The 26,085-nt window shown below is 36.0% G+C and overlaps 1 protein-coding gene across 17 annotated transcripts in view; it reads left to right on the top strand.

The window, feature by feature from the left end:
- Positions 1 to 26,085, top strand: part of PARD3 (par-3 family cell polarity regulator) — a 445,891-nt gene that overhangs the window by 214,955 nt on the left and 204,851 nt on the right. For 15 of the 17 annotated variants that reach the window (XM_068173476.1, XM_068173528.1, XM_068173519.1 and 12 more), the window contains 3 exons: positions 13,033 to 13,124; positions 16,107 to 16,190; positions 25,116 to 25,241. In XM_068173476.1, the coding sequence (XP_068029577.1) occupies positions 13,033 to 13,124; positions 16,107 to 16,190; positions 25,116 to 25,241 (302 nt within the window). The remainder of the gene's footprint in view (positions 1 to 13,032; positions 13,125 to 16,106; positions 16,191 to 25,115; positions 25,242 to 26,085) is intronic. The other 2 variants (XM_068173465.1, XM_068173422.1) reach the window with 1 other exon arrangement.

The following is a 26,085-nucleotide window of genomic DNA, read 5'->3' as shown; positions in this document are numbered from 1 at the left end:
ATCATCTGGGATTCAAATGTGATTTATGGGAAATTGAAACGTTCCTGTATGTCTTGAAACCTTCAACCTGGCTTTAGCTAGTTTGTAACTGATTGAGTGACAAGTAAGAAAAGCTTGTGTCAAAATCAGAATGTTTAAATGTGGAGTTTAACAGTGTTTATGCTTTTGGGATTTAGCAGTGTCTATGCTTTTTTAATCTTAATCAACAAACATTTTTCTGGTTCCTTACTGAATTTTGCTCCCCCCAGATGCTACTGTTTACCTTCAAAAAGTGCTTATGTAGACATCTCTGCATAAAGTGCTATGACTGATGAGAAGCACTCAGGTACATGCTTCTCTAATGTGTCTATGACTTCTTTATTTTCACCTGTTTTTGGGTGGGATGGATGGAGAGGAATTCGACCACAAGATGTGGGTTTTTTTCCCTTTCTGTTCATGCATTGTAACTTTTAATACAGTCAAGAAATAGAATTCAAAAGCATAGTTGTGCCTCTGTCTTAATTTGGTCTCCTCTAAGGAAGATGGTAGAATTTTAGTAATTCATATAGTTGTTTAGTAACTGCTTATGTGGTGACAGATAAAGTTCTGCTGTAGATTAGCAACTTGCAGGGGAAAAACAAATTACGGAAAATAGGTCAGCAGTGTGCAAGGGCAAGAGGGATTTATTTCCTGGAAAGCCTGCTCATTTTGAGAGAGCGGGAGTTGCTGATGTAGTGAGTTCAGTGAACAAGACACAATTATTTAGATTAGTTGAAAATAGGTAGTGTTTGAAGGAGGTAATAAAAGAGGGATGATATTAAAAGAGAGATGGACAAAGTACGAGTTACTGAATGTTGAAATGAGTGCCTCGAGCTGCTTTGGGACTGCAGATGAGCAGTATCCTTTCAAACAACAGTCTGAGGCCACAGCAGTAGAGACATTTTCAGTCGTCTGCTGCTGAAAGAAGCAGTCTTGGCCATGCTTTGCTTCCTCCCTTGTGTCTCCCTAAGCTTTTATGAGGCTGTTAATTAGACTGAACTGGACCAGCCTGGGAAATGTAACCAATTAAAATTGTTTTTATTAAACATTAATTTTAATTTAGATCTTTTGTATAATAATACAAATGCTTGAATAAACTGAAAGGAGAAGGTGGACAGAGGAATCCAGTGCCAGACATGACCATCTGGGGAGGGGAGAAGAGAAGACGGCTGCTTTCAACAACCCACATCTGTGGTTTGTGCTGGCCTTGCAGGATAATGAAATGCAAGGCTGAGGTGTTATTATGGGCTGTGGGTTGGAAATACAACTGCTTGGAAATACTGTACCACTATCACATATACTGAATTCAGTCCAAACTGCTCTGACTTGGTGTGGAAAAGGAAGGGAAAGAATTGCAAATGGAAATAAGATCTCTGAGAAGAAGTTTAAAAAGAACTAATTTTATTGAGGAGCTGGGATCTCTTCTGTTGCCACAAATGATAATAAATGAGTTATTTCTTGAAATGCCCTCCTTTTTGTAACAGGTAGTTTGTGAAGAGCTTCTGGAGCTGTGGTTGTAGCAGTTGTGTGATGTTCTATACTTTGTTCCTTGGGACATTTTAAACAAAGAGGTTGTCTTTGATGGTCCCTGGATAGCTTAGTGAGGTGGTGAAGATGAAGTTTTGTGTTTCATCACATGTTGTGTAAAGGTTTTGCATGGCAATGAGCAATGCATGTGTGCTGATGCAGGCCCAGGACCAAACTGCTCTAAGGTTGCTGTTCCCAGCCTTTCTCCAGCTCATTCTCCAAGAGGTGAGGGGGCTTTCTTGGTTAAGTTCAGGAGTACATGTACATTTACATTTTTCTTAAACTGAGGCTCTGTGTATCTCAGAGACGTCACCCAAAACTGAAAGCATTTAAGGCTGGAGATGAACCTCAAAAATTGGGAGAAAAATCTTTGGCACCTCAGTTTCCTCGAATAAACAATTTGGAGAAGCACCTCTAATCTTCTTCCTGTGGGTGCAGTGAAGCTAAAGTCATTATTGCCCATGAACTGCTTTTGCCATACTGTGCTGGAAGGCGTTACAGCAGTACTGAGTAGTATTTATTTTAAATTTGATTTAATGCTTTTGATTAAAAAATGAATAAAATTGTCATAGACCAGATTGTAACCCTGTAGGCACTTGGAATGGAGCATTTGTAAATGAAGCATTTACTGAGAAGTTTGAAATTGTTTTTCATGTTGATTTCAACAAAACAAATTGAGCAAAGGACAGTGAAAAATGCTATAGCATTTTCTGTTATTAAAATAGTGAATTTGTTTGGTGCCTAAGGTAAAATCCATGTTGTGCAAAAGACTGAAACTTTTACAGCATAACAGGGAAACTCAATTGAAGCAATTTTAGTGGAGCTTTTCAGTGGCATGAGGTGGAAAAAAAAAGGTGGAATGCAACTCTGAATTCAGCAAAAGAGAAGTAAAAGATGAAACTGCAAACTGGTGAAATCTCATCACTCAAAATTTCATAGGAGCTGAGAGCAGGCTTGGGTGCCTTGTCCCTCTGCATCAAGGCCAGGTGTCCTGCATCACCATCACAGTGCTGGTGCTCCCTTCTGGGTCTTCCTTCTCTGGGACGTGGGGCCAGAACCTTGCCTGGTTTTGTTCTCTTAGGGAAGGAAGAGCTGAAACAGTAAGACCTAAACGTTAAGAGCACATTAGGGCTCCTTTACCTCAGGTGTGTTTGTCCATCTACTTGATGTGTAACACAAAAGACCTTTTGAAACAGAAATATGGGTGTTTTTACTTTTAATCAGTATGAATAGAAATCTAAAAAGTCATAAACCAAAGCTATATATTAGCAAATCCTAGCAAATGAGAAGTGGAGGGAAGTCACTGTCTAAATGAGAGGAAACCCGTGGATTTTTCTTGAAGCAAGATGATAAGATATTAAAATACCAGTGGAATTGAGGACATCCTCATTAAGTTTGCTGATGACACCAAGCCATGTGGTGTGGTTGACACTCTGGAGGGAAGGGATGCCATCTGGAGGGAATTGAATGGGCTTGAAAGGTGAGCATATGCAAACCTCATGAAGTTTAGTAAGGGCAGGTGAAGATCCTGAGCCTGGATTGGGGCAATCCCAAGCACAAAATTACTGGCTGGTTGAAGAGTGATTTGAGAGCAGCCCTGAGGAGAAGGACTTGGGGGTGTTGGTTAAGGAGGAACTGGACATGACCTGAAAATGTGCATTTGCAGCTCAGAAGGCCACACATGTTCTAAGCTGCATCCAGAACACCGTGGGCTCTGTGAGAGGGAAGTGGTTCTGCCCCTCTTCTCTGCTCTGGTGAGATCCCTCCTGGAGCACTGCGTCAGCTCTGGGGCCTCACATCATAAGAAAGATGCAGCCCTGATGGGGTGAGTCCAGAAGAGGCTGTGAAGATGACCAGAGGGCTGGAGCACCTCTGCTATGAAGACAGTGCCAGAGAGTTGGGGCTCTTTAGCCTGGAGAAGAGAAGGCTCTGGGAAAACCTTATAGCACCTTCTAGTACTTAAAGGGGGCTTTCAGTAAAGCTGGAGAGGGACTTTTTACGAAGGCATATAGTGTAGGAGAAGGGGGAATTGCTTCAAACTTAAAGATGTTACGTTAGATATTAGAAGGAAATTCTTTATTGTCAGGTGTGTAAGGCACTGGAACATCTAGAGAAGTGGATGCTCCATCCCTGGAAGTGCTCAAGGCCAGGCTGGATGGGGCTCTGAGCAGCCTGATCTAGTGACATGTGTTCCTGCCCATGGCAAGGGATTTTAACTAGGTGAACTTAAAGGACCATTTCAAACAAAACCATTCCGTGTTTTTTATGGTTCTTTGGCAAAACTAACAGGGGGATTGTTAGTAACACAAAACCAAAAGCTTTCAAAGTTGCATTTTCTAAAGGAGACAGAACTCAAAGAATATGTCCTAAGTTTAAACTCCTACCAATGTATAGACTTTTGCCTTACTGGAAAACAGATATTTTAATCGAATTTTTAAAAAGCCAAGTCTTCAGTGAGCTTTCTGATGTAATTTCTGAACGGTCCTGAGCCATGCTGAGAAAAATACCCAGAATTGAATTTTGTTATTAAGATGCCTGTGTGAGTAAAATGATGTTTTGTGTGACGGGGAACAGAGTGCTATACTTTTACCTTGCTTCTAAATTGACTCTTACGTTCAGTGCTCCGGGGGATTGAACTGTTCTGTACTTGGCTGAAGCTAGCGAAATCCTTACATGCTGATACAGATCTGCAAATCAAACAACAAGGGACCATTTCAGATTAAAAAAAAAAAAAAGAACAAGGATAAAAGAGCTATGAGACCTGTTTGAAAATTGCCTAATGACAAATTCAAGTTGCTAAATAAGAAATGCTTTCTGTATCTTTGAAAAAAAATCCTCAGAAGAAAATCACTGTCTTTGAAAATGTGAGGTGAATAATAATATATTCAGGAGTGTTATAGGGGAAAAGTGAAGTGATTAATACAGAATTGTCTCCTTTCCTTTGTCTCAATATCAAGGGGAAACTATGTCACTTATCTATAATATATCTCTGCAGAAATCTTTTAGATCTCTAAACTTATAGGTGGAGGCAGGTACACTTGGTTTTTCTGCAGGGAAAGTGTGTCCCAATTTCATGTTTTCATTGTCATTTTTTTTGGCATTTAAAAATCACGCAGGACTTAATGACTTCTTTTTTTTCCTGGTGTCTGTATACAGAATGAACTAGCTTGTCAGATTAAAGGGAAAAGTATTTAAAATTCTATTGCTCTACATTAGTTACAAGCAGGTGAATTCAGTGTGGATCTATTTATAGGAGAACTAATGGATGTGCCTAACTTGACCTACTTTAGACTACTCAACAGAAAAAAACAAACACGATGTAGTTGTAGCACTGCCATGTAATCTGTTTTTTTCCTACCTTAAGAACAAAATGATGTCTTTGTTGCTGTGGCCTTCTAAATAGAGATGTATATTTAGAAGCATATCTATCTATATCTAATCTGTATCTCTATCTATATATAGCTATATATGTGTTTATTTCCTGGATGCCATAGTAACAATCCATGTTAGGAGTATATTGTGGAGTTTTTTTAGTTCCATAAACATCAACTTGTCCATATCAAATGAACGCTTCTAGTCCTGAAATCCCAGAACTTTATTACCTGGCATTGTGGAATAGGAAGAACTCAAGTTCTAAAAGAAAATTAGACTTCATTTAGTAAAAGTCACCCCTCTTGTGAAAAAATTCAAGTGAAGCACCCTCTACCAAAGCAGGGGCAGTTTCCCCTCTGTGGGCAGGTATTACATGAATTAGCAAGGGGTCGTCTATAGGAGCAGTGTATGTATCAGTTACCACAATGAAAGGGAAAATAAATTGAGTATGGAGACATCAACCAGAGTGTGTTTGTTACATGCCAAGTGCTACACTTATGTTGGTTCACCATGTGGGGATGTCTCTGTAATTGAGGTAATTCCTGCATTATGCAAGGTAGATGATAACCAGGCCTGGCCTTTGGGCTGAACTTTGCAGGGGAATTTGATTATACATTGACCTATAATTGTAGCCTTGTTTCAAGTAAAGCTGATAACTATTTCCTTTAAAGATACTTCCCATGATTCTGACATCTAAGCAAGACTTTGAATCTGTATTTAATATAAACCCTAATATTTGTTTTACTCTGGCAGATCTTGGTGGTCTGTTTGTAAGTCTGTGAATCATATGAAAAGGGTATAAAATTTCAGAGATTTGAACATGGAAATATTTTGTAGATAAGCCTTATTTAAAACAAACAAAGAGCAGACTTACACCTGTGAAACAGATATGTTTTGAGTCCTGAGGAAAAACAGAAAATGGAATAAAGACTGTAACTAGGCAGTTAGACAAAATTAACCCATTTTTAAGGCAACAATCAATTTGAGGTAATTTGTTTAGTTATATATGGGTCTGTGAGAGAGTTACTTCTCTTTGTAATACTATGGACACATCTATAACTTGCTATTGATTACATCTTCAGAAAGCTTTTTGGATGCTTCGCTTAATACTAAAAGTGTGACAATCCATGCTTTATTTATTTCAAATATGTAGCACATGAGAGGTTAGTGCTTTATTGTTTCATCTAATCTTTTGGTTGATTTTATCACTGTGTTTGGTCTTCAAGATTAATTTTAGTGGGCTCCCCAGCAGGCAGCACTATAAGTGCTGGGAAGCCTTGTCTGGTCCTGCCAAATCTTTTCTGGCTATTCTTGTTAGCTGTGGTTGGTTTTACTTACAAGCTGCTCTGTAAGTGGTCTGACAAATTCATTATGTGATGAAATGCCTTGAGTTTTGTAGTTCTTCATATACTTGGCATCTAATAAAATGTTTAAAAAATAGGTTATGCAGTGCAGGTGTTACTAGGTGCTAAGAAAAGGAAGAGATGAAGCACATCTGGTATCTTTGAATAAGAAGTGTTTTGTGGCTTAGCATCCTAAGCTGCTGCTGAGACAATTGAGATCCATTTTAATACTTCTGCTTTTCAAAGTGTCACATCCAAGAGTCTTATATTTGCCTTTGCAAGCATGTAATATTATCCCCAACATGTTAATAAGGAAATGCACTTCTGAGTGATTTTTTGTCACTATCATATAGCAAGTCAGTGTAGGAAATTAGAAAGAACCCAATATTGCCTTCATTTTAAGTCTCTCTTTAATATGATATATATATCATCAAACTACTTTTTAAAGTTCAATTTGGCAACACTTTACCCATTTGCCAGTGAACAAAAACTTAGGCCACTGTTTTGTTATCATTATATTATTTTGTAATGTGCTATGAGTGTTGTAGTGGTGCATATTATATGTGGAATTAGGGCTGTTGCAAAATGACTGTAAAAATAGTTTTGTGCTCCAGTAATACTTGAGTCTTCTCTAAAATGTCTTTTAAATATGATCTGGTGGGAACAGCTACATATTTTTGTTACCCACTTGATACTTGCCATCTGTAGAGGAACCTAGATGTATGGATTTGTTCTGGTAACTATCACTTTGCAGCACATCTCCTCCCTCTGCCTCCCACCCTGCACTGTCAGTGGTCCTGAAGAAGTCATTGAAACAATCCAGAGTGGGATGACCTCAGTCTGGGGAAAAAGAACCCTGTAGTCTTCAGGCAAACAGCAAATATAGTCTGTGAAGTATGATTACAGTGTGCACTGTGAAATGCTGGAGAATCAGTGGTGCTTTAGACATTATTGATGGGTTTTTTTCTGTTGGATCCCATTTGGTGCTGTTTTCCGTGTATGGGGTTGCCAAGTTGCATGAGTGTTTGCAATTTTTGGCTAATAATTTTTTCCCTTTTCCTCAATATTATTTTCTCTGCCCGTAGGCACAGACTATTCAGATGCATGAATTAAGAAACAAGTTTGATTAACAAAAAAACCTTTTGACTTTTAATGGATTTCTTGCTGTTTGTTGGTAAGCTATCACTGTAAGAACAGACCTGGGATTTTCTTGACTATGAAGAAGCAAAAGCAGCAAAATGTCTCAAGTTAAATTCACTAGCAGGAAAGCCTAACATACTAAAGCTCTTAAAAGGCTCTCATACTTTTCAGTGCTGCCTGCAATGCCTACTGTAAAAAGAATTAACTGCAGCATAATCTAGTCAAAATCTTTTTTACTGAAAGCTCTGCTATGTGGCCAAGCAGTATTTGTGTTGTGTTCCTGCCACCAGCCTGGCTTGCTGTGTGATAGAGGTGTGTGCCACCAAATCATTACAGAACATTTGTGTGTTATTTCAGTAATGCATCAAAGGTTGTTGAATCCTCAAAGACCACTGACTTCAGTGAACTTCTAAATTGATACACACTACAGAATAACTGGGATACCACAGGACTTGTTCAGCTATTTTTAGTATTGCCAGGTTTCTCTTACATGTTTTAAGAAGTCATTATGAATGAAAAGAATCTAGTTATTCAGAATTTAATGAATTGTCACATATGTTTGCCAAAGGAAGGTTCTATCAAATTATATTCATTGGCTCTCTGATGTTCTGCTTTTTGGACAATAAGAAATCAAATTAATCTCTCTTTAAATCTATAAAAACATTTCCTTTTAAGGCACTTCAGAACAGAAATAGTGCCATTGTAAAGCCAACCAGGCTTAAGGCTCAGCTTGATCAGTTTAATAAATGGGAAATAAAAGATGATTGCCTGTGATAGTGGGGAATGAATTTGATATTCATCAGAGACCTGAGAAATCCCTTCCATTCTGCACTCCTCTATGTCTGTGTGATATCTATTCACTGATTTGACTGAGCAAGGCAAATTTCATTTTAGAGTAGTGAGGCATATAAAAACTTTGTGAATATTGTCGTTTCCAATTGCAGGGTGACCATCCTGCAGAAGGACGTGAGTAACATAGGGATTATTGAGATGTAAAGAGAATATTAACTTGTATATGTGTGTGTATATATACACACATAAGATTAAATAATTTTTGCATACTTTTTTTTTTGTGTTTAAGTGGATGATGATTTAATGTAAGATTTCTCTCTCCCTGGATTACTGATAATAGCAGTGCACCAAGTACAGGGCTGTTGTGAATTACACAAAGCTCTCACCTAATTATTTGTGCATATATATGTATGTTCAACAGGGAGCATAGCCTATTTTTTGTATTCAATATTTTTTGGGTTTTCCCCCTGTTGTCTTTGTAACTGCTCTTCAGATTTGATTGGAAATTGCCATTCTCTGGAGATTTGGCCGGTTAATCAAAAAGTGAGAACATTAGCACAAAAGCCTGATGCTGGTGTATTTGTGCTAGTTAAGACACAGGAAAAGAGGTCTCTTAGGAGCTGTTTCCCATCAAGTGTGATCATACAGAGAGAGAGAGAGAACCTACTTTATGTTGCAGGAACCAAACAAACATTTATGAAGCACAGCTGCCAGGAGACTAATAGTGAATATGTCTCTTCTTCCATAATCATTACAGAGAAGTGCAAGAGACTGAAAGGGGAAATATGAAGGGAAGGGCATATTTTAATAGCAAAAGCTTTATTTTATTTGTGTCTTGGCTGAGGAATAAAATATTATCAGGACCTTGTCTTTATACATAATCTTTCCTTCTCTGCAGTAAAATCTAAAGCACCTGTTGGGAGTTTGATCCTTTCAGTTTGGTATTTACAGGACTTACACTCACTACGCTAAAATGTTAAAAAATTAAATGGTAGAAAACCAACAAGCCAGTGTCCCTGGGATGCTCCCTGGGAAGTGAATCTCACTGTGATACTCCCTGAGGCAATGCAGGGTCTCAGGTCCCGCAGCCACTGCTGAGGGACTGAGCTGACTGAATACCATACTCATATATGGTATTAATAGAAGATACAGAAATAACATTATCACAGCTTATCAGTATTGTATCAGCTCAATAATATCTGAAGTTTAAATTGGTCACCTTCTTGGAGAATTGAACAGAGATCAAGTGGGAAAGTGCTTCTTTGAAGATGAAGGTGTGGATTAATTGGAGGCAGGAGCTGATATTTTGGTAAAATATTTTGGCTGATATTTAATACTGGACATTAAAATTTCCAGTAAGACAGGGAACGTGTGGATGGTTTTGAGCTTTGGAAATTACACTAGGCAGATTTCATTCAGAAATTTTCTAAGAAAATGTAATTAAAATAACTGTTTGGGTTCATATATATTGGATAAAATTCTGTTGGCAAGAATACTGCTGACATTCCATAACTCTGCAGATTTTATAATCCTAAGTGGTGATAGACAGTCTGTCTTCAAAAATAAAAACCCAATTTGCAACTTTTCATATGTATTTCATTAACACTGTGCAGGTGAACTGTGAAATGGACCTTTTTATAGGTAGAACTTTTAGCACTAATAGTCCATTTTGAGCAGTTAAGATAATTTTTCAGTTTTTGAGTCATTAATTTTATTACAGAACTTAGAAAAATAATGATTTCTCTTTATTTTCAAACAGTGGGAAATTTTATACTGAGCACATCACGATATGGAGAAGTACATTGGAAGAGATGTTTTAAATTTTCCTCTGTGCTGTAAAGATGAAAGGATCTTTTAATTATTCTTATTTCAGTTTTGGAGAAAAACATATTCTGTCTTTAGTAGCTGTACATTAAAAACTGTATTTTTTGATATAGCAGATATCAGTGGTTTTATGTAGAGAAAATAAACCTTAGACTTTTGGGAGCTTGCTCAAATCAGTTATTTCCGAGAAATATCTGCAGTAATATCCAAGTGGGCTCACAGAAACTTTCTTGCTCTGTTAAATGTCCTTTTCTTTGTTTACCTCATCCAGGTCGAATTTGCCTTTCAGAAGAAAACTGCTTTCCAAATAAAGAAATAATTGCTTGATGCAAAGATTTTCACAGCTAGTTAGTTACTTTTCATAGTAAATCAGAATTTTAAGTGAAATCCCTCCGCAGGTGTCCAATTTTTCTCTCTGTTCACTTCAGTGTAAATCAAAATCTGTGTTATTTTGAGAAGAAAAGAGAGTCTGATTACTGTAATATTAAAGATTTTTAAAAGGGTACATCATACATCTGTTGATCATGGCAGTAGTGCTTTCATTAGGATTATGATTGCTCCTCTAAGCACCTATTTATGGGCACATGCATGTTTCTGATAGAGATCTGTCTCCTGTCCAGGAAAAGCCAGACAGAGGCGTGTGGGAGCTGCTGTTTCTTAATTGCTTGGATAACTGACAGTCAGTGTGGTTCCAAAACTTGCTGTGTTTATGATTCTCAAAACAAAAGGCACAAAATGTAGATGTGATGGTGCCAGATAGCATCTGTTTTACGTAGCTTTTGATTTGCAGTTTCTAATTTGTTATACCCCAAGACTGGGAGGTGCATAGAGGAGGAGGCAGCTAAGTTGGCTGTTTCCTTTGACCTGGCTGCACTCGAGGTCAGGCACAGGGATGCTCCTCTCCTTGGCAGGAAAAGCCTCCAGACCACCAGGTGGGACAGAAAGAAAGGAAACAGAATGTCCAACTAATGGAGAGGCCTAGGTCTGGCGGGAACAAGAGCAAAGATACTCTCAGGGCTGGGAAGGGTGGGAAGAAGGGTTTGTACAAGGATTTAGCTCAAGTGTTGCACGGGGGGCTGTGTCCCACGAAGGCACTGAAGGCATGGCTATCAAGAGCAAGCTCAAACAATTGCTGCAAACACTGAGTGGGGCAAGAGGAGTTTTGTTTACAAACTTAAAGTAGTCAAGAGAAAAGCTTTTGGGGCTAAAAAGTGACGAAGTGTAGGACCCAAGTGTTACTAAATGAATGATGCTTACATTGCACATATATAGATGTCTGCTAAAATGACACAGCATAAAGCCAGACATTTATTTTTTTGGCAGAGGCATATCTACAAATAGGATGTTATTTCAATCTCTTCTTCCATGTGTGTATATATATATATATATATATATATATATATGTATGTATGTATATACTTCTTGCATTTTTGCTTGGAAAAACCACACATGAAAATTTGCTGAAAGCCATATTATTAACAAAGTCATGTTCATCTGTGATGACCTTTTGTCATAAGTGAGATTCAAAATTGGGTTTCATCAGCAACTCTGATGAATAGAGCTCTCTTTAGGCTAGTGATAGCTTCATTGCAATAAAAATAAATAGTTTTCTACAACCAGCACAGTCTTTAACTTCAAACCAGGAAACCCATGGTGACAGTGATTTGCAAGATGCTGTATGAAACAAGGTGTGGAATACCTCTTTTCAGTATGAAACAGCTCCAAATGTTCTGATTTTCCTTTATAAACCTTTTCCCATATGATTTAGAATTGGTATGGAGATTTGAATATTTATTTAATTTTAAACTTTATGCAGAGATGCATATAAAACTTCAACTAAAATCAGTAAATACACATTTCTAGGCAGGTTCAAGATGCTGGTTAACCTTTGAAATGTATTACTTACCTTCTGCTTAACAGAGGGAGATGACAAGCAGGTGCATATTAAAGCCTCTTGAGACACAGGATCATCAGTCTTCCAAGTAGCGTGGCCTCACAAAGCGTGCTGCTTTCCAGGGTGCAGAGGGCACATCCATAGCCCAGGGAAGCCTGGTGCATCCAGCCTCCTGCTTTGGCAGATTCCCTGTGGAAATCTCAATTGGACATTACCAACTGTCTCTTCCTGCCTTTAACATCTCTTCAATGCTTTAATAAGTTGTCTGATTCTGTGTGCTAAACTCATAACCTATCATGTATTATTTCACTGACCTGATTGCTCTGGCTCTGTCTATGTTTGAAACCTACTGTTCACACTGTAATATTTTCTGTTTGATTACATGGGTATTTAAAAGTATAAGCTTGGAATAATTAACATACACATAAGAATGGGTTTAGAGCTTCTTACTGGAAGTCCTTGAATTACCCTGATCTAAATTTGAAAGTACAGCATTCACAACTTTGACATTAAAGTTATACATTTGGTGAATAACGTATGTACTTTTTGGAAAGAGAAATTAAAAATAAAATCAATTGGTTAGCATTAGAGCCTCACGTAGCTCTTTGATGTCAGCCTTCTCTGGCAAGCTATTAATAAATGCTGTGATAAAATGTTTTAAAAGCTCTTGGTACTTCATGGAATTACAGAAGCTGCATTTTCTTATACTATTTTTAAGTCTTCTCAAATGAGCCTCAGTGATCTGCCTTGTGTGTTCAGTCAAGCCCCCTGCCCACAGAGAGCCTGGGAGGAGTTTCCCCAAACACTGCTGACCATCAGCTGATTTTGTGCTTTTGCTTGTCAGACTTCTAAAAAAATGCTGACTGAGATAGCTCCTGTAGCACGGCTTTTATAACTGTAGCAGAATTATGATATAACACTGGCCAAACTATATGTATATAATTGCAAAAATGTTTAAAGTGACAAAAACCAATTCAGAACAGTTTCAGACAGTTGTAGAAGCACAGCATTTCCACTCACATGTGGTAACCCCAATAATCTGAGAATGGTAAAATATCATTACTAAAATGAGTTAATAAAATTACATGTAGATTTAAATATATATATTTTTTTAATACCTAGGATGAAGATCGAGCAGAGGAGGACAACAGCAGAGTTGAGCCTGTTGGACATGCAGACACTGGTTTGGAGAATGCTACCAATTTTTCCCTGGAGTAAGTTACTGGCAGAACATACTGTGTTAATGAGTGTTAAGATTGAACACAGACTAGTGAAGTACTCAGAATAATATGAGTGATACTACTCTTAAGAAAATGGGGCAATCTTTTTTAGGTCATATGTCATTTTGATTTTAAAAAACGTATCTTTTTAAAACAGATTTTAAGCAGTTTAAAAAGCTTGTATTAAAGATGAGCATTGGAAACTTGACATTTATAAGTGCTGATGCTACAGTAGATTTTCTGCCTCAAAGAAGATGCTTATTTGATGGAACTTTGAAAACTTGACAGAAGGAGTAGGGTCAGTGCTAGTACAAATACAGGCAAGAATTTCAAAGGGGAAAATCTTATTTCCAATCACTAGTTCACAGTCTCTAGGAAGGTGTGTCACAGTCACAAGTTGTGTGGTCAAAAACCTCATACTTTCAAATGGATCAAAACTGGTGTTTTGTTAGCTCCACCTGATTTAAAAATACAATCACTGAATGATATTTTATGTTGTCAAAAGATACAGCAAACTTGACCTTTTCCATTTCGTTGGAAAGAACTGATCCATACCTTGTTATGGAGTTAATGAGAAAATATCCCTTCTAGCCTTAAATTAAATCTTTTAAATTTATTAACTTGAATTTTAGATAAAATTAAATCTTCTGCTCCTGTTATTTTTGAATTAAATTATGAATTAGGGACAGAGGTTTTAAATGTTAGATAAAGATCATGGTGACATCTATTAGGCTGTAGAGCATGCATTTTACTCAGTTCCATTTACAAAATCTGTTACATTGTAAATTCCAAATGCTGTTTCCTAAATAGAATTTGCAGAACTTCTGTCAAATGTAATACTTCCCGGTGTTGCTTTTAAGTAACTTATTGACTTCTCATCATATGCTACTTCATTTATGTATTGTTTTGATCTCATACTTCTTTGTGTGTTTGTTTGAAGCAGTTGGCCCAAACTTCTGAGAAAATCAGAAAGCCAGATTGAAAGAAACTGTCTTAGGGAGCTATTGTTTCCTCTTTTTTTCTGTTTTACAGAATTTAACATTTGAATTTGGGATAGAATTTTTTTTTTTTTAAAGAAGAAGTGTAAGAAAAATGAGTGCAAAGATGTTAAATGTGCATTTTGAACAAATGAATAACAACTGACTCAAGCACTAGAACAAGCTGAATTGTATACGGTGGATATGGAAAACAAGTGGTTTTTTAAAAAAAAAAAATTAAGCCTTGCTTCCACTTAGGCAGTTCCAGGTACATCACACAGATTCTCACTTGTTCTCTCTCTTAGCCCTTAATTTTCTTCTAAGCTAACAGCAAAGTCTGAAAAAATTGATCACAGAGAATCACAGGCCTACCAGTAGCAAATAGTGTCTTTCAGAGTTCCTTTTGGAGGTCGGAGGAGTTGCTTGAATCCTGTGAGCGGCTTTGCACACTAGTTAATGAAAATTTAGCCTTAACAGACAGTGAGAAAGAAATGAAGTCAGCCTATACAGAAACTGCACATGGAACAGTATGAAATGCTGTATTAATCTCAGTCTTAAAACATTGGTCTGTGTCTGAAGAATAACAGGTTTTTGGCGGAAGTCTCTCAGCTCTTCTGGTGTTGCACTACTTTCTTGAGCTAACAGTGACAATAAGGATGGAGACCTTCCATTCATGTTGTTTAAAAATCAAGGTAAAAATTCAGACACCAATTAAGGCATACAGCAAATGTTAAAGGCTACCTTAAAAATGCATTTAGAGAATGTAATGTAGGACAAACATAAAATGAACTGTAACCCATGATTTGTGTTGACTTTCCAACCATATGTGGTCTCGTTATTCTCAAGTTACAGATTAAGAGCTGTAAGCTTTCATGATGGGCCACCATATGATCAAGAGCTTATTGAAGGAAGTAGAAAATCTTTTACTGCTATCACAGGGCATTTCTCTTGCTCTTTGCTCCATTTTGAGATTAAACTTTATTTGTATTCTTATGAGGAACAAGCTTTTCAATGATCTGTTTGTATATATATCTAGTGCCAGGAAATATGGAGAAAGTATGTAATACTAGAGAGAGGCATAAGCCACAAATTTAGATTGTGGCTTCTGTTCAGATCTCTCACTTCCAGTTTTATTGAGAGGTTTGGCTTTTGCATATTATTTTCTCATTTATATACTTACAGCTCTTTATGGTTCATGGGCTATATTCCACCTTTCCAGATGTGGGCATGTTTCAAACGCATTAATAGATTTGGTCTAAATCTATTTCTACAATTTCTGCATGTCTCTTTCTGAACCTGTATTTTCTTCTGCTGCTTTTTTCCTCACTACAGCAAAATTTATAATTGAAAACTAGATGCATGGTTGCTTCAGGGCACGTCTGGTTGGTTTTGAATGTTACAGTTAAAACTTACTTAGGAAACTTTGCTTAGTAAGGAGATGCAGGAATCTTCCAGTAAAAGAAATGGAATTACAATAAAACAGATTAATGTGTATTAAAACTGGAAGGATTTAGCCAATTAAAAATTTAATAATTCTCATTTGATTATGAGGTAGTTATGGGAAAGCTAATGTAAAAATTTAGCATTGGCTCTAAGATAAAGAAGTAAAGCATGTTAGTGCTATGATGAGCTTTTAGGTTTCTGAGGAAAAATTGTGTGAGGTATTTAAGGTATTTCTACTCAATGGTCAATTATCTTTAGAATAAGAAAGAAATAAAACAGTATGCATGCAGTGATGATGATGAGACCTATTTTTATGTATTCAGCTAAATTTAAAAAAATATTATATTTTTCTTGGTTCTATTAATTGAAGTATTTTTGATGATTGATCTCCTTTCATGCCATCAGATTAATCTTCAGGTACGTAGTATTCAGCAATGCTTTCATCACCATGACTTGGTTTCTGGAATGGTTTTGTTTCTCTGTGTATGTTTGTGTGGGGTTTTTTGGTTCCTTCACGGTACATGTTCATATTCCCTCATTGGTCATTGTCTCACAGTGATATGGTAAAGCTCGTCGAAGTCTCCAATGACGGCGGGCCTTTGGGAATCCATGTAGTGCCTTTCAGTGCCCGAGGCGGAAGGTAACGTATCGTGTAGGATTTTATTTCATTGTAATTTGCTGTGCCTTATCTTGGTTGTGTTATTTTTTGTGTTGTGTGCCTTTGCCCTCTGTAGAATATTGTCTGTTTTTCAAGAGGCAGTCTCACTGATTAGGAAAGGAAGAAGTGCAAGTTTACTGACTCTGTGCTTGGAATGGACTCCATAGTTCAAAGGCTCTGCTTAGAAGGAGTTAGAATTTGGTGCTGTAATCTTGGGGTAAATTGAAGGATAAAGACGTTTCCCTTTGGTCTCCTAAAATGTATAAACTTCTGCCCTAATTCAGGTGGATATTTGTGCAACATTTCCCTGCGTACTGTTTAAACCACACGTTTCCAAAGAACAGCAGGAGTCTAAACCAAAGGCATCCTACGCTTTTGCTTCTTAAGTGTAGGAGAGAAAACAATTGCCACACTTTCAAAATTTCATGTTACCCCATCTGTTGGGGTTAAAATGAAGTCGCAAAACCAGTTGAAACATTCTGGTTTTGGGGAAAAGTGAACCTATTTTACAGACTGAAACACCTGAAGTTTGATTGTCTACCCAAAAAAAAAAAAAGGTGTAAAGAAAGTAGTTTATATAAAAAAATATAATGTGGGGAATGTTATTAATAAACAGAATACATAATCTCTAATGTTTAATTGGCTAATGCAGAATTTTAGTATTTAGGGTCTTGAAGATAATCTCAGGAAAAAAAGCTAAAGTTTTGTATTAACTAGTGATGGATTTGAAACTATTAAGTACATTGAAAAATGATAATTTCTCAGCAATATATGCAATTTTTATACTGATGTTCCATATTCTAAGTACATACTGTATTTTCTCTCTTAAAGGAAAAGGGGAACAAATATCTCTATATCTCTATATCTATATCTATATCATCTATATCTATATCTATATCTATATCTATCTTAAAAGTAATTTTTATACATGAAAATGGGTGTTATGTTCTCAAGTCTGTTGTCCCAGTAACAAATTCAGTTTTACAATTAAAAACTAAGAAATTAACCAAACTAATTTGCTATACAAGTGTATCTCTCAAATATTAATATGGTATTTTCAGAAATACTAGAATATTTTAGGTATTTTTCCTTCTATACCAAATATCTTCATGGGATTTTAAAGACAGTATAAGAGCTTTATTTGCAGTTGTTACTTAAAACCCAGTGCTTTCATAATCTGAACAGTATGAACTGTTCATACCCTGACATGTATTATGAGAAAATGTAATTTGTTTTACTTTAAAGCTACTTTTTCTAGGGACTACAAGTATTAAGAGCAAACTGCTGTTAAGTGGTGAATTCTTCTCTTCATAATCTGAAATTCAGTGAATTCAGAGTGGGGATGGAAAGGGCACGAGTGAACAGTACTTCAAACATAACTCAGAAGTAAATCCGATAGAGTTAGGCATGGTTGAAATGTTCACACAGTTATCTGGGGTTTTGACAGTGTGAAGGCCAAGGAAAAGACTGGTTTAAGAAAGTCAGCTGCATACTAAGTACTTGTTTAATAAAGCTAAGGTTAAAATATGTATTTTGACATTTTGAATAAGAATTTTAACTTGAGTAAAATTTGGTTCCAGTCTGTGAATGTGGTTGTCAAGTCTGAGGCAAAGCTTAAACTGTTCATACATAATGAGACCATGTTAAAGAAAAAAGTCATAAACACAGAAATAAAATATGTAATTTTTAAAAAGAAATTTAACAATGTCATAGAAAATTATATGATAAAGTTTTAATGCAGGAAAGCCAATTTTAAATATAGATATTTCAAATCAGCACATACTGCAAAAGCAAATTCTGTTGCAAGGGAAATAATTTTTATATTAAAATATATTCCCTTTTTCTTCATACTACTAGAACTCACTTCATTGAAAAATGGATCATATGTGTAATTGCTGAGTTTTTTTGACCCTCCAGAAAATAATCTGCTGAAGAGGGGAGACATTTGGTCCCATGTCTTGAAAGTGTTGGGGAGGATCTACAACATTTCCAAGTTTTTTTCCATGCCCTGTGTGTTCTGATGCAGGAAAAGCAGAGTTCATTGCTTGGGATTGATTCTAAGTGCTTGTGCTGTGCTGCTGCTTTACTGTCTGCATAGCCATGCCTCTGCATGCTGTCAGGTAGGATGAACACATTTTTCTCCAGCTGCCTCCAGTGTGGACAGGGAAAGGAACACACCCAGGTTCAGGTTTGAAGTGATTGGAGGGGATCTGGTTAATTTTTTTTCCCCTCCTGGTTTCCCACCTCTTTGGAGCAGATAAGACACACTTGTTTCTCCTTTGCTAGATTCAGAGGGAGAGCAGATGCATGGCAGGGATCTTCTGCTTCCTACTTATTTCTCACTGTAGCACATAGCTGCTCTTTGTTCCTACCCTGGCTGCAAAAAATAATTCTCCCTGCTACAATCAGCCTACAACTCCCTGCTTATAATAACTTAATCAGGCGATGTGCTTAGTAGAAACCTAATTATAGAAAACCAAGCACAGGACTGTGTAAAGACTTTGAGGGATGTCCAAAAATAAAGGATCTCCTGTGTCATGTAGATTAGTCCACTGTCCCATAGTTGTTTTATATTTCCTTGCTGTTCAATTCCAGTTATGCTGTGTTTTCAATTACTTTTCTTGTAGTTCCTTTCTCTTGCTTTTGAAAATGTTACTCAATAGTCAATGGTTATTAAATCAATAGCTTGAAAAGGTGTAAAAAAATACTATGCAGTTCACCTTTTTCCTGCAATAAGCAGGAGTCTTCTCACACCAGAAAATCCCTCTCAAAGGAAACACTCCAAAACTATAAAAATTATGTACCATAACTCTGGTCTTTACTTCTATTGAGAAAATATTTGACTTTTTCGTGGTCTTTGAAGGGTTTGGAATAAGAATCTTTTGAGTACTGGCTTTTGATCTTGAACAAAATCTGTAAAGGTCTCTGCCTCATCTGTATAGATGCTATGAATTATTTCTGTTCCTAGTAAAACTGAGACTTTTAAAATAAAAAAAAACTGTATTTCTCTGGGAAAACTATTACTGATTTGTAAAGACATGATGATACTTTAATGTATATGTTTCCTTGTTATCTTTCTGGTTTTGCCTCTAGAAATGTATCTGTCTTTATTGGCCTATTTGATCATATGATTTTGTTAGCAGATTTTGTTCACCTTATCAAAAGGGAGGAGGGTATACATATTCATCACCTTATGGTTGTGCATTTTTTAAGGTTTTAAGTTTTGTTTGCAAACCTGCTGGCACATTTTTGCAATGGCATAGATGCAGCATTGAGCAGAAAAGGAGGCATGAAAATGAAAGTAGGATGAAGGAAGAAGAGAAGGCAAGTACCAAAGCATTCAGATAAGAGTAGAAAAAAAAAGGAAATGAATGAGAGAAAAATTTGAAAGGAAAGAAAATGATAACTCTGTGCAAAATTGCCATACTACCAATCCTTCTTATTAGGTGCTCAGAGACAGGGCCAAACAGTCCTTTAAGAATCTCATTTGAGCAGCCTGGATGATGTGGGATGTTCTGTTGATGTTTAAGTGAAGATGCACCAAGTTCTCTGACAGCTCAACAGTAATTATAGCATAATTTACCATTATCTGGCCTCTTCTGCTTTTGAAATCTTCTCAAGCTCTATACCCTAGCTGCTCTTCTGAAATCCTGCTATGTCTGTCTTTGGAAAGAGATTCAATTGGCACAAGGAATATATGAGAGAACATCAGAAATCTCTGTGAATAATGATATGGAAATCAGAGTCCCATAGTCCCAAGACTACTCTGAAGTCTACTTAGTAAAGCAGAACTGAAAAGGATTTGGATATTCATCTGAAAACCCCACAATGAACATCCACTAATAAGTATCAGACATGTTTGATACAGACAGGTATGCACGGCTCTGCCAGCTTTTCTTCTGTTGAAGTATGCCACAAAATCCACGATTAACTGTCCATCTAAAACCTACAGCTAAAAATGTTTTTTGTTATATATCCTAAAGGTCTTACAATATTAGGAAGTCTCAAAAGAAAGGAAAAGAAGAGAATTTTTGTCAGTTTAAATGACAAATTTAGCAGGTTTTATTAAAAAGAAAGAAAAACCTCAAATGGAGGTGAGCGTTTAAACATAACAAACCCTAACTACCCTTACTAGAAATCTAGAAATTTGATTTTTTTTATACTCTTTCTGGTTTTATTTTAATTGGAAATATCCTTCATTTTCTACAGTTTATAAATTCATCTCATGTGTCACTGTAAAAAATTTTAGTCTTGTACTCAAGGTACAAAGAAAACTAAAGTAATATGTAATGGCCATTGTCTGTAGTGAGAGTCCATAATATTGCCTTCAAGGTGCCTCTCTAATGATCATATTCTCTTTGATCAAGCAGGAGGTCCATGTTGTCTGCCTCTCCATTTATTCTTCTCCTGCATTTCCAGCCTTTTAGGTCTTAAAGGTAGCCATGGCTTTCAAAAACATATGTATGGGAAAAAACTCTCTGTGGAGTTAATGTACCATTCCCCCACATTTGTATCCGAGGGATTTGTATCCCTCGGATACAAATCTGAATTCAAACTGTGTGATCTCAGCTTTTAAGGAGTTTTATAAGCAGAATTTGAAGTATTAGTCAAGCTAAAAAGCTGAGGAGTGGTTACTAAAGATTGGGAATTGGTTCTGGACTTCAGGCATGAAATTTAACTGCCTCCACAGCAGTGCTGTGATGTCAATATTGGCTAAAGGAGTTTATGTGCAATTTAACATTGAGTAGCCACAATAATTTAGCTTGAACAAACAAGCCAATTTGCCTACTCTGACCTCTGAATCTAGGAATTTTTTACTCTGTTTATGGTCTTGTAGAACTTTTCAGAGATCTTTCTAAGCATGAAACCACTGCACATCAGCTTTTCAATCAATCCTTATTTTTGTACCTTAATCTAGTTTTTGCCTTTTCATGTTAGTGACTTTATGTAAACATTTAAATTGGCTATTTTCTGTTCTGTCTGATTTGATTACACTACAGTTAGCTTGCAGGTAAATAGATAAATAACTTCAATGTGTACATACGATGGATCGTGATGGGCGAATCATATTCTACATGCTCAGTGTCAGTTTTTATTTTTACTTACACTGTCAGTTCTTATTAAGATAAATTATCATCACTTTCATACATCTGGATGGCATGTGGAGAGTTCACATTTCACAAACTACCCCAACTAAGTCAGGCAATTTAGATGTCAATAAAAAAATCGCTGCTTATTTCTAGTTTTATCATTGGTTGTAATTTATACTGAGAACTGAAACGTTAACACATGTAGCTGAGTTTATTTTAATAGTATAATTAGAGTAATGAACCTTGTGGAAATACAGTGGTGCAAATGCTAATAAAATCTCAGCTGCTTACATTCCCAATTAGGTATTTAAAACAAATACAAAGATTGAGCTCTGTGCTTTGGCAGTTTCCCTTCTGTTTTTGTGTCAGCTAATGTTAGTCTAAAACATCACAGGTACCAAATTTTTATTTATAAGTATTGTTTCAACAGGATTGTAGACTTGCAGAGTGTTTCAGGAAGGTTCGCGTGATTTGATCTTATTCTTGAAAATTTTGGAATTTAAAAGTTTTGTAATGGAAGAATTTATATTAGAAACAGTGTTGACTTACTTTAACTGGACAAAATTAAGCAAAGTCAAATATACCCATACATTTATATGCTACATGGTTGTGTTTAAAAAAAAGTGTATACTGACTTTGGTACTTCATACCAGATGAGTTTAGATGCTTTCAAAATTTATGTCTTCCTAATGTAGAAAACATAATATTGAAGCTGTAGTATAACTCCACTTCGCAGGATTAATGATGGTGGCATATGGCAGGGAAAAAAAATTCAATTTGTTTTTAGGTTACTGCAGATTTGCAATATCAGGTCCACTCTGTTTATCTCCTGTTGCTGCAACAACAAACATGAATTCCCAGAAAGTCTTTTTCAGAGTCACATTCTTACATTTAACCATAACATGCTGAAGAAATGCTGTAGGAAATTGGTAGGCTTTTGTTAATTTTTGAAGAACATGCATTTTCCATAGTTCTGGTTTTCTCTGCTATGGAAACCCTCATTTGGGAAATTGTTTCTGAAATTGTGTCTAAAGGGATCTTTTATGCCATGTGTTTATATAAAAAATAAATAAATTAAAAGTACTGTGAGAAGCCTGGTTTCAGGTTTGACTCAGTCTGTTCATCCAGCCTTGCATTTGCTCTCAGTGACTTTAGCTTTATATGCCTTGGTTAACCTAGATCTAACATTTGTTAAAAAGCAAAATCCTCACGAGCACCATATGCCATGTTAGAGATGAGCAGTCTTTCATTAGCAGAACTTATTGCCTTTGTTTAATGAGATTATTTACAATTTTGACTGGTAGTTTATTTATCTGTTACATTATTCTAGTATTGGTTAGGATTAGTAATATTTTTACAGATTTGAAAGCCTAAGTGGAATAAATTAAGGAATTGTCAAACCATGCATAAAGATGCATCTTGCATTAATAATTTGATATAAATTCAGAATGTGGGACAGTAGAAAGCAACATTTCAAGCAAAATGCTATGTCAAAACTATTGATAGAGCAATTATTTTGTAATCACAAGTACATGGAGACACTGGTATGAAATAACCACATTATTTTGTATCATGTATTGTCATTGTATTACCTTAGATTGTTGTACTTTGTGTAGATAATGTTTTGATATTTGATATTTTGGTATTTTTTTATAGTTAACCATATAAACCAAACACCTGTTGCTGTTTCTGTGTATGCTCTTGTGCAAGCATTGCATGCACATCCAAATTCTGAATTGTCTTTGGGCGTTGCAGAGGAGCACACCTGCATCAAAGAGCTGGTGGGCATCAAGTGAAAGAAAAAGAAGAGTAGACATAACTTCTTTCTTTCCTCCTCAAGTATTTTGTTGGTTTTCTCTTAAATGTAGCATTCCCTCTTTTATAATATACTTTGCCTATCTCTTCCTCATTTAGAGTTATACTTTTCAGTAGCTTCACTTTGTGGCTCAAAGACAATCTCTCCAATCTCTCTCTCTTCACAACTGAAGTCACAAACTTGTTTTCTAACATATCAGTTTTCTATCTGTCAAAATTATAATTGATAAAAATAATGTAGTGAAGCCATACAAGTATTTTTCCTTTTTACTATTAATATCACTGTTTGGTTCTTCATGGACCTATCAAACTATCCATAATTTCTTTATAATTATTTATCAGTTTTAAAAATCTGAGACTGCTTTCAATACAATTTTTGGTGATCAGAAGGAAAGAAGAGATTAAATGAATATTTTAAATTTTGTTTTGTTTTCCTTTCTGCGACTACATAACCTAATAATGATCAGAAAATTGTAGTGCAACATGGTCAACATGGTCATTAGGTTAGTGAGCCTTAGTACTGTTGTGGACTTGTAGAGTTTTTTGTCATGCAAATGTCTGACTCAAGTTTCATTTGATGATTCGTGTTGTCAGAATTTATGTTGTTTTTCTCCTCATGGTCTGTTTACATGTATGGACCCTTTCAACATCGTATCTTAATGTCTCTAGGTGGTTCCAAAATGGAAATACTGCTAGGATCATTTCTCCTACTCCTTCATCTACCTTGTAGGATAAAATGGATGACTGTTCTGTAAAAAAAAGTGTTATTTGCTTATGCTGGCGATAAATTGGTAAATGAAGAATTGAAAGTGGAAGAAATAAATTAATTTTGCTTTTTTGACCTGTCTGATGAAGTGCTTAAGTGCATATGTAACTTCTGAGCCCATGAGGAGTCCTTTTAAGCACCATTGACTGCTCATTTACTTTGAGGTATTATGTGTGAAAGGAAGTGCTGTGATCACTGAAAGGTTTTTGCTTAAAAGACATGTGTGGTCTTCCAATTCCTGCTGATTTGGACCAGGTATTTTTCATGCCATGCCTTGAAATGAATGCTGAAAAAAGTAATGCTGTCGACTTGGCTGGTGTGAGTTTGACCCACTGATAAATCCTGTGGGACTTCACTGTGAAGCTGATCGTCTTTTAAAAAAGAAATCAAGTGTAGTGTCGATGCAAGAATAATCCTGAAGATTGAGTTCTCCTTCGAGGAGAGAGTTCAGGTATAGAAACATAGCAAAGTACCTCAGAAGTCCTTTCTTCAGGATCTTTTTACATAATTTCAGGTTGAATACTTGTCTCTTTAAATATGTCCTTAAGATGATACTGTGGGTAAGCACAAAACAGAGGGGACTAACTCAGTGGACAGAGGCTATCAAATGAAAATTGTCTTCAGTCAATTAACTTAAGATAAGATTCTGAATTTAGAAAGAGCATTTAAATTTTTTATTTTATCTTTTTTTGATTTATTTAAAAATGTCAAGACGTAGAAATAAAAGCATTTAGTCCACATGAAATTATTGAATTCTCTATCCATCCCCTCATTACAGGCTGCTTATTACATGAGATGACACCACATTTCACTTGCACACAAGGAGTGGTGAAGGCTGTGGCATTCTCTTCTAATTCAGAAATTAAAATTTTAAGTTAAACCTATTCAGCTTCAGTTAACTAGCAGAAAAGATATTTTTTCTCAGATGTGTTGGGGTTCTTGGAGTTTTTACTACAGAGAAATCTTGGCCTTTTTCAAGAATGGATGTGCTGTCTTCCCAAAGCCTGTTCATTCTTACTTTTGACATGTTTGATACACGTAGGCCTTTTGTTTTATGGAAAAGGGATAATAAATCAGGTAGTTCTTAAAGTTATTTGAAATGGTGCTATCCTACTTCAAGGTAAAGATGGTTTAAAATATAGTTTCTGTAGTGATCATGATAAAACATTAAATCAATAGGATTTTCTATGTTGCAAATTATTCAGACAGTAATAATTTGTAATCTTAATGTTCCAGAACCCTGGGGCTGCTGGTGAAGCGATTGGAGAAGGGTGGAAAAGCTGAACAAGAAAACCTTTTCCGTGAGAACGATTGTATTGTCAGGATTAATGACGGAGACCTGCGGAACAGGAGATTTGAACAGTAAGTGTCCTTACCACACGTTACATTGCATTATTTGATCTTTAGCACCTTGGAATAATTTCAGGAAGGTAAGAAAAAAAACCTCTAAGCTTGCCTTTCTAATAAAGAAAAGATACACTTAGGGAAATTAGTGTTTTTTATATAGCTAGACTAAAAAAAAAAACAGGGTAATTATTGTTGTCAGAGTATATGCAATTCTCATTTGATTGTTTTTATACATGATAGATTTTTTTCTTCTTATATTAGTAATCTGTTTTTCTTGAAATTCCCATATGACTTTTGCTCTTATATTTGCAATGCACCATGTTCAATATAAATGGACAACATGAGGACTTTTTTTAAAACATTTAAAAAATATGTAGTTTCTTGATTGTGTGAGAACTAAAGGTGCTGTAACCTAAGCGAAAAGAAACTTCCTAGAGAAGTTTGAGAGACAAATATTTGCTTAGTGGTTGTCTGGACTTGGTAGAATCTCGAAATTAATCAGAAAGACTTTTAAGAGGGGATTGTAGTTCACACTCAGGTAAGAGAAAGAGAAAAATAAAACAGAGGTATGCAGGTAATGAGTGATTTCATGGATGATAATACTGTTCTGAAATCCGTAACACACTGAGGGCCAAATATCATTTGTTCTGATCATCTTATACTTAATATATATTTGAAATGTGGTTTTAATTTTATTGACTCTAACCTGAATTGAAACATCACCCTGTACCATATGGTTGAAAGCAGCTTGTCTCTGCTTGTTCTAAGGTTCTGAGTCACAGTTTGTAAAGTCTGTGAAGAGACCTTGTTGTCTTTGTATACTTTGGGTGTGACCTTGAAGCCCAGTGTCTGTCTGTAC

The sequence above is a fragment of the Anomalospiza imberbis genome, chromosome 1 (assembly GCF_031753505.1).
Source record: "Anomalospiza imberbis isolate Cuckoo-Finch-1a 21T00152 chromosome 1, ASM3175350v1, whole genome shotgun sequence".
Taxonomy (NCBI): domain Eukaryota; kingdom Metazoa; phylum Chordata; class Aves; order Passeriformes; family Viduidae; genus Anomalospiza; species Anomalospiza imberbis.
Note: the sequence above shows the minus strand (reverse complement) of the source record. Positions and strands in the feature narration are given on the sequence as shown.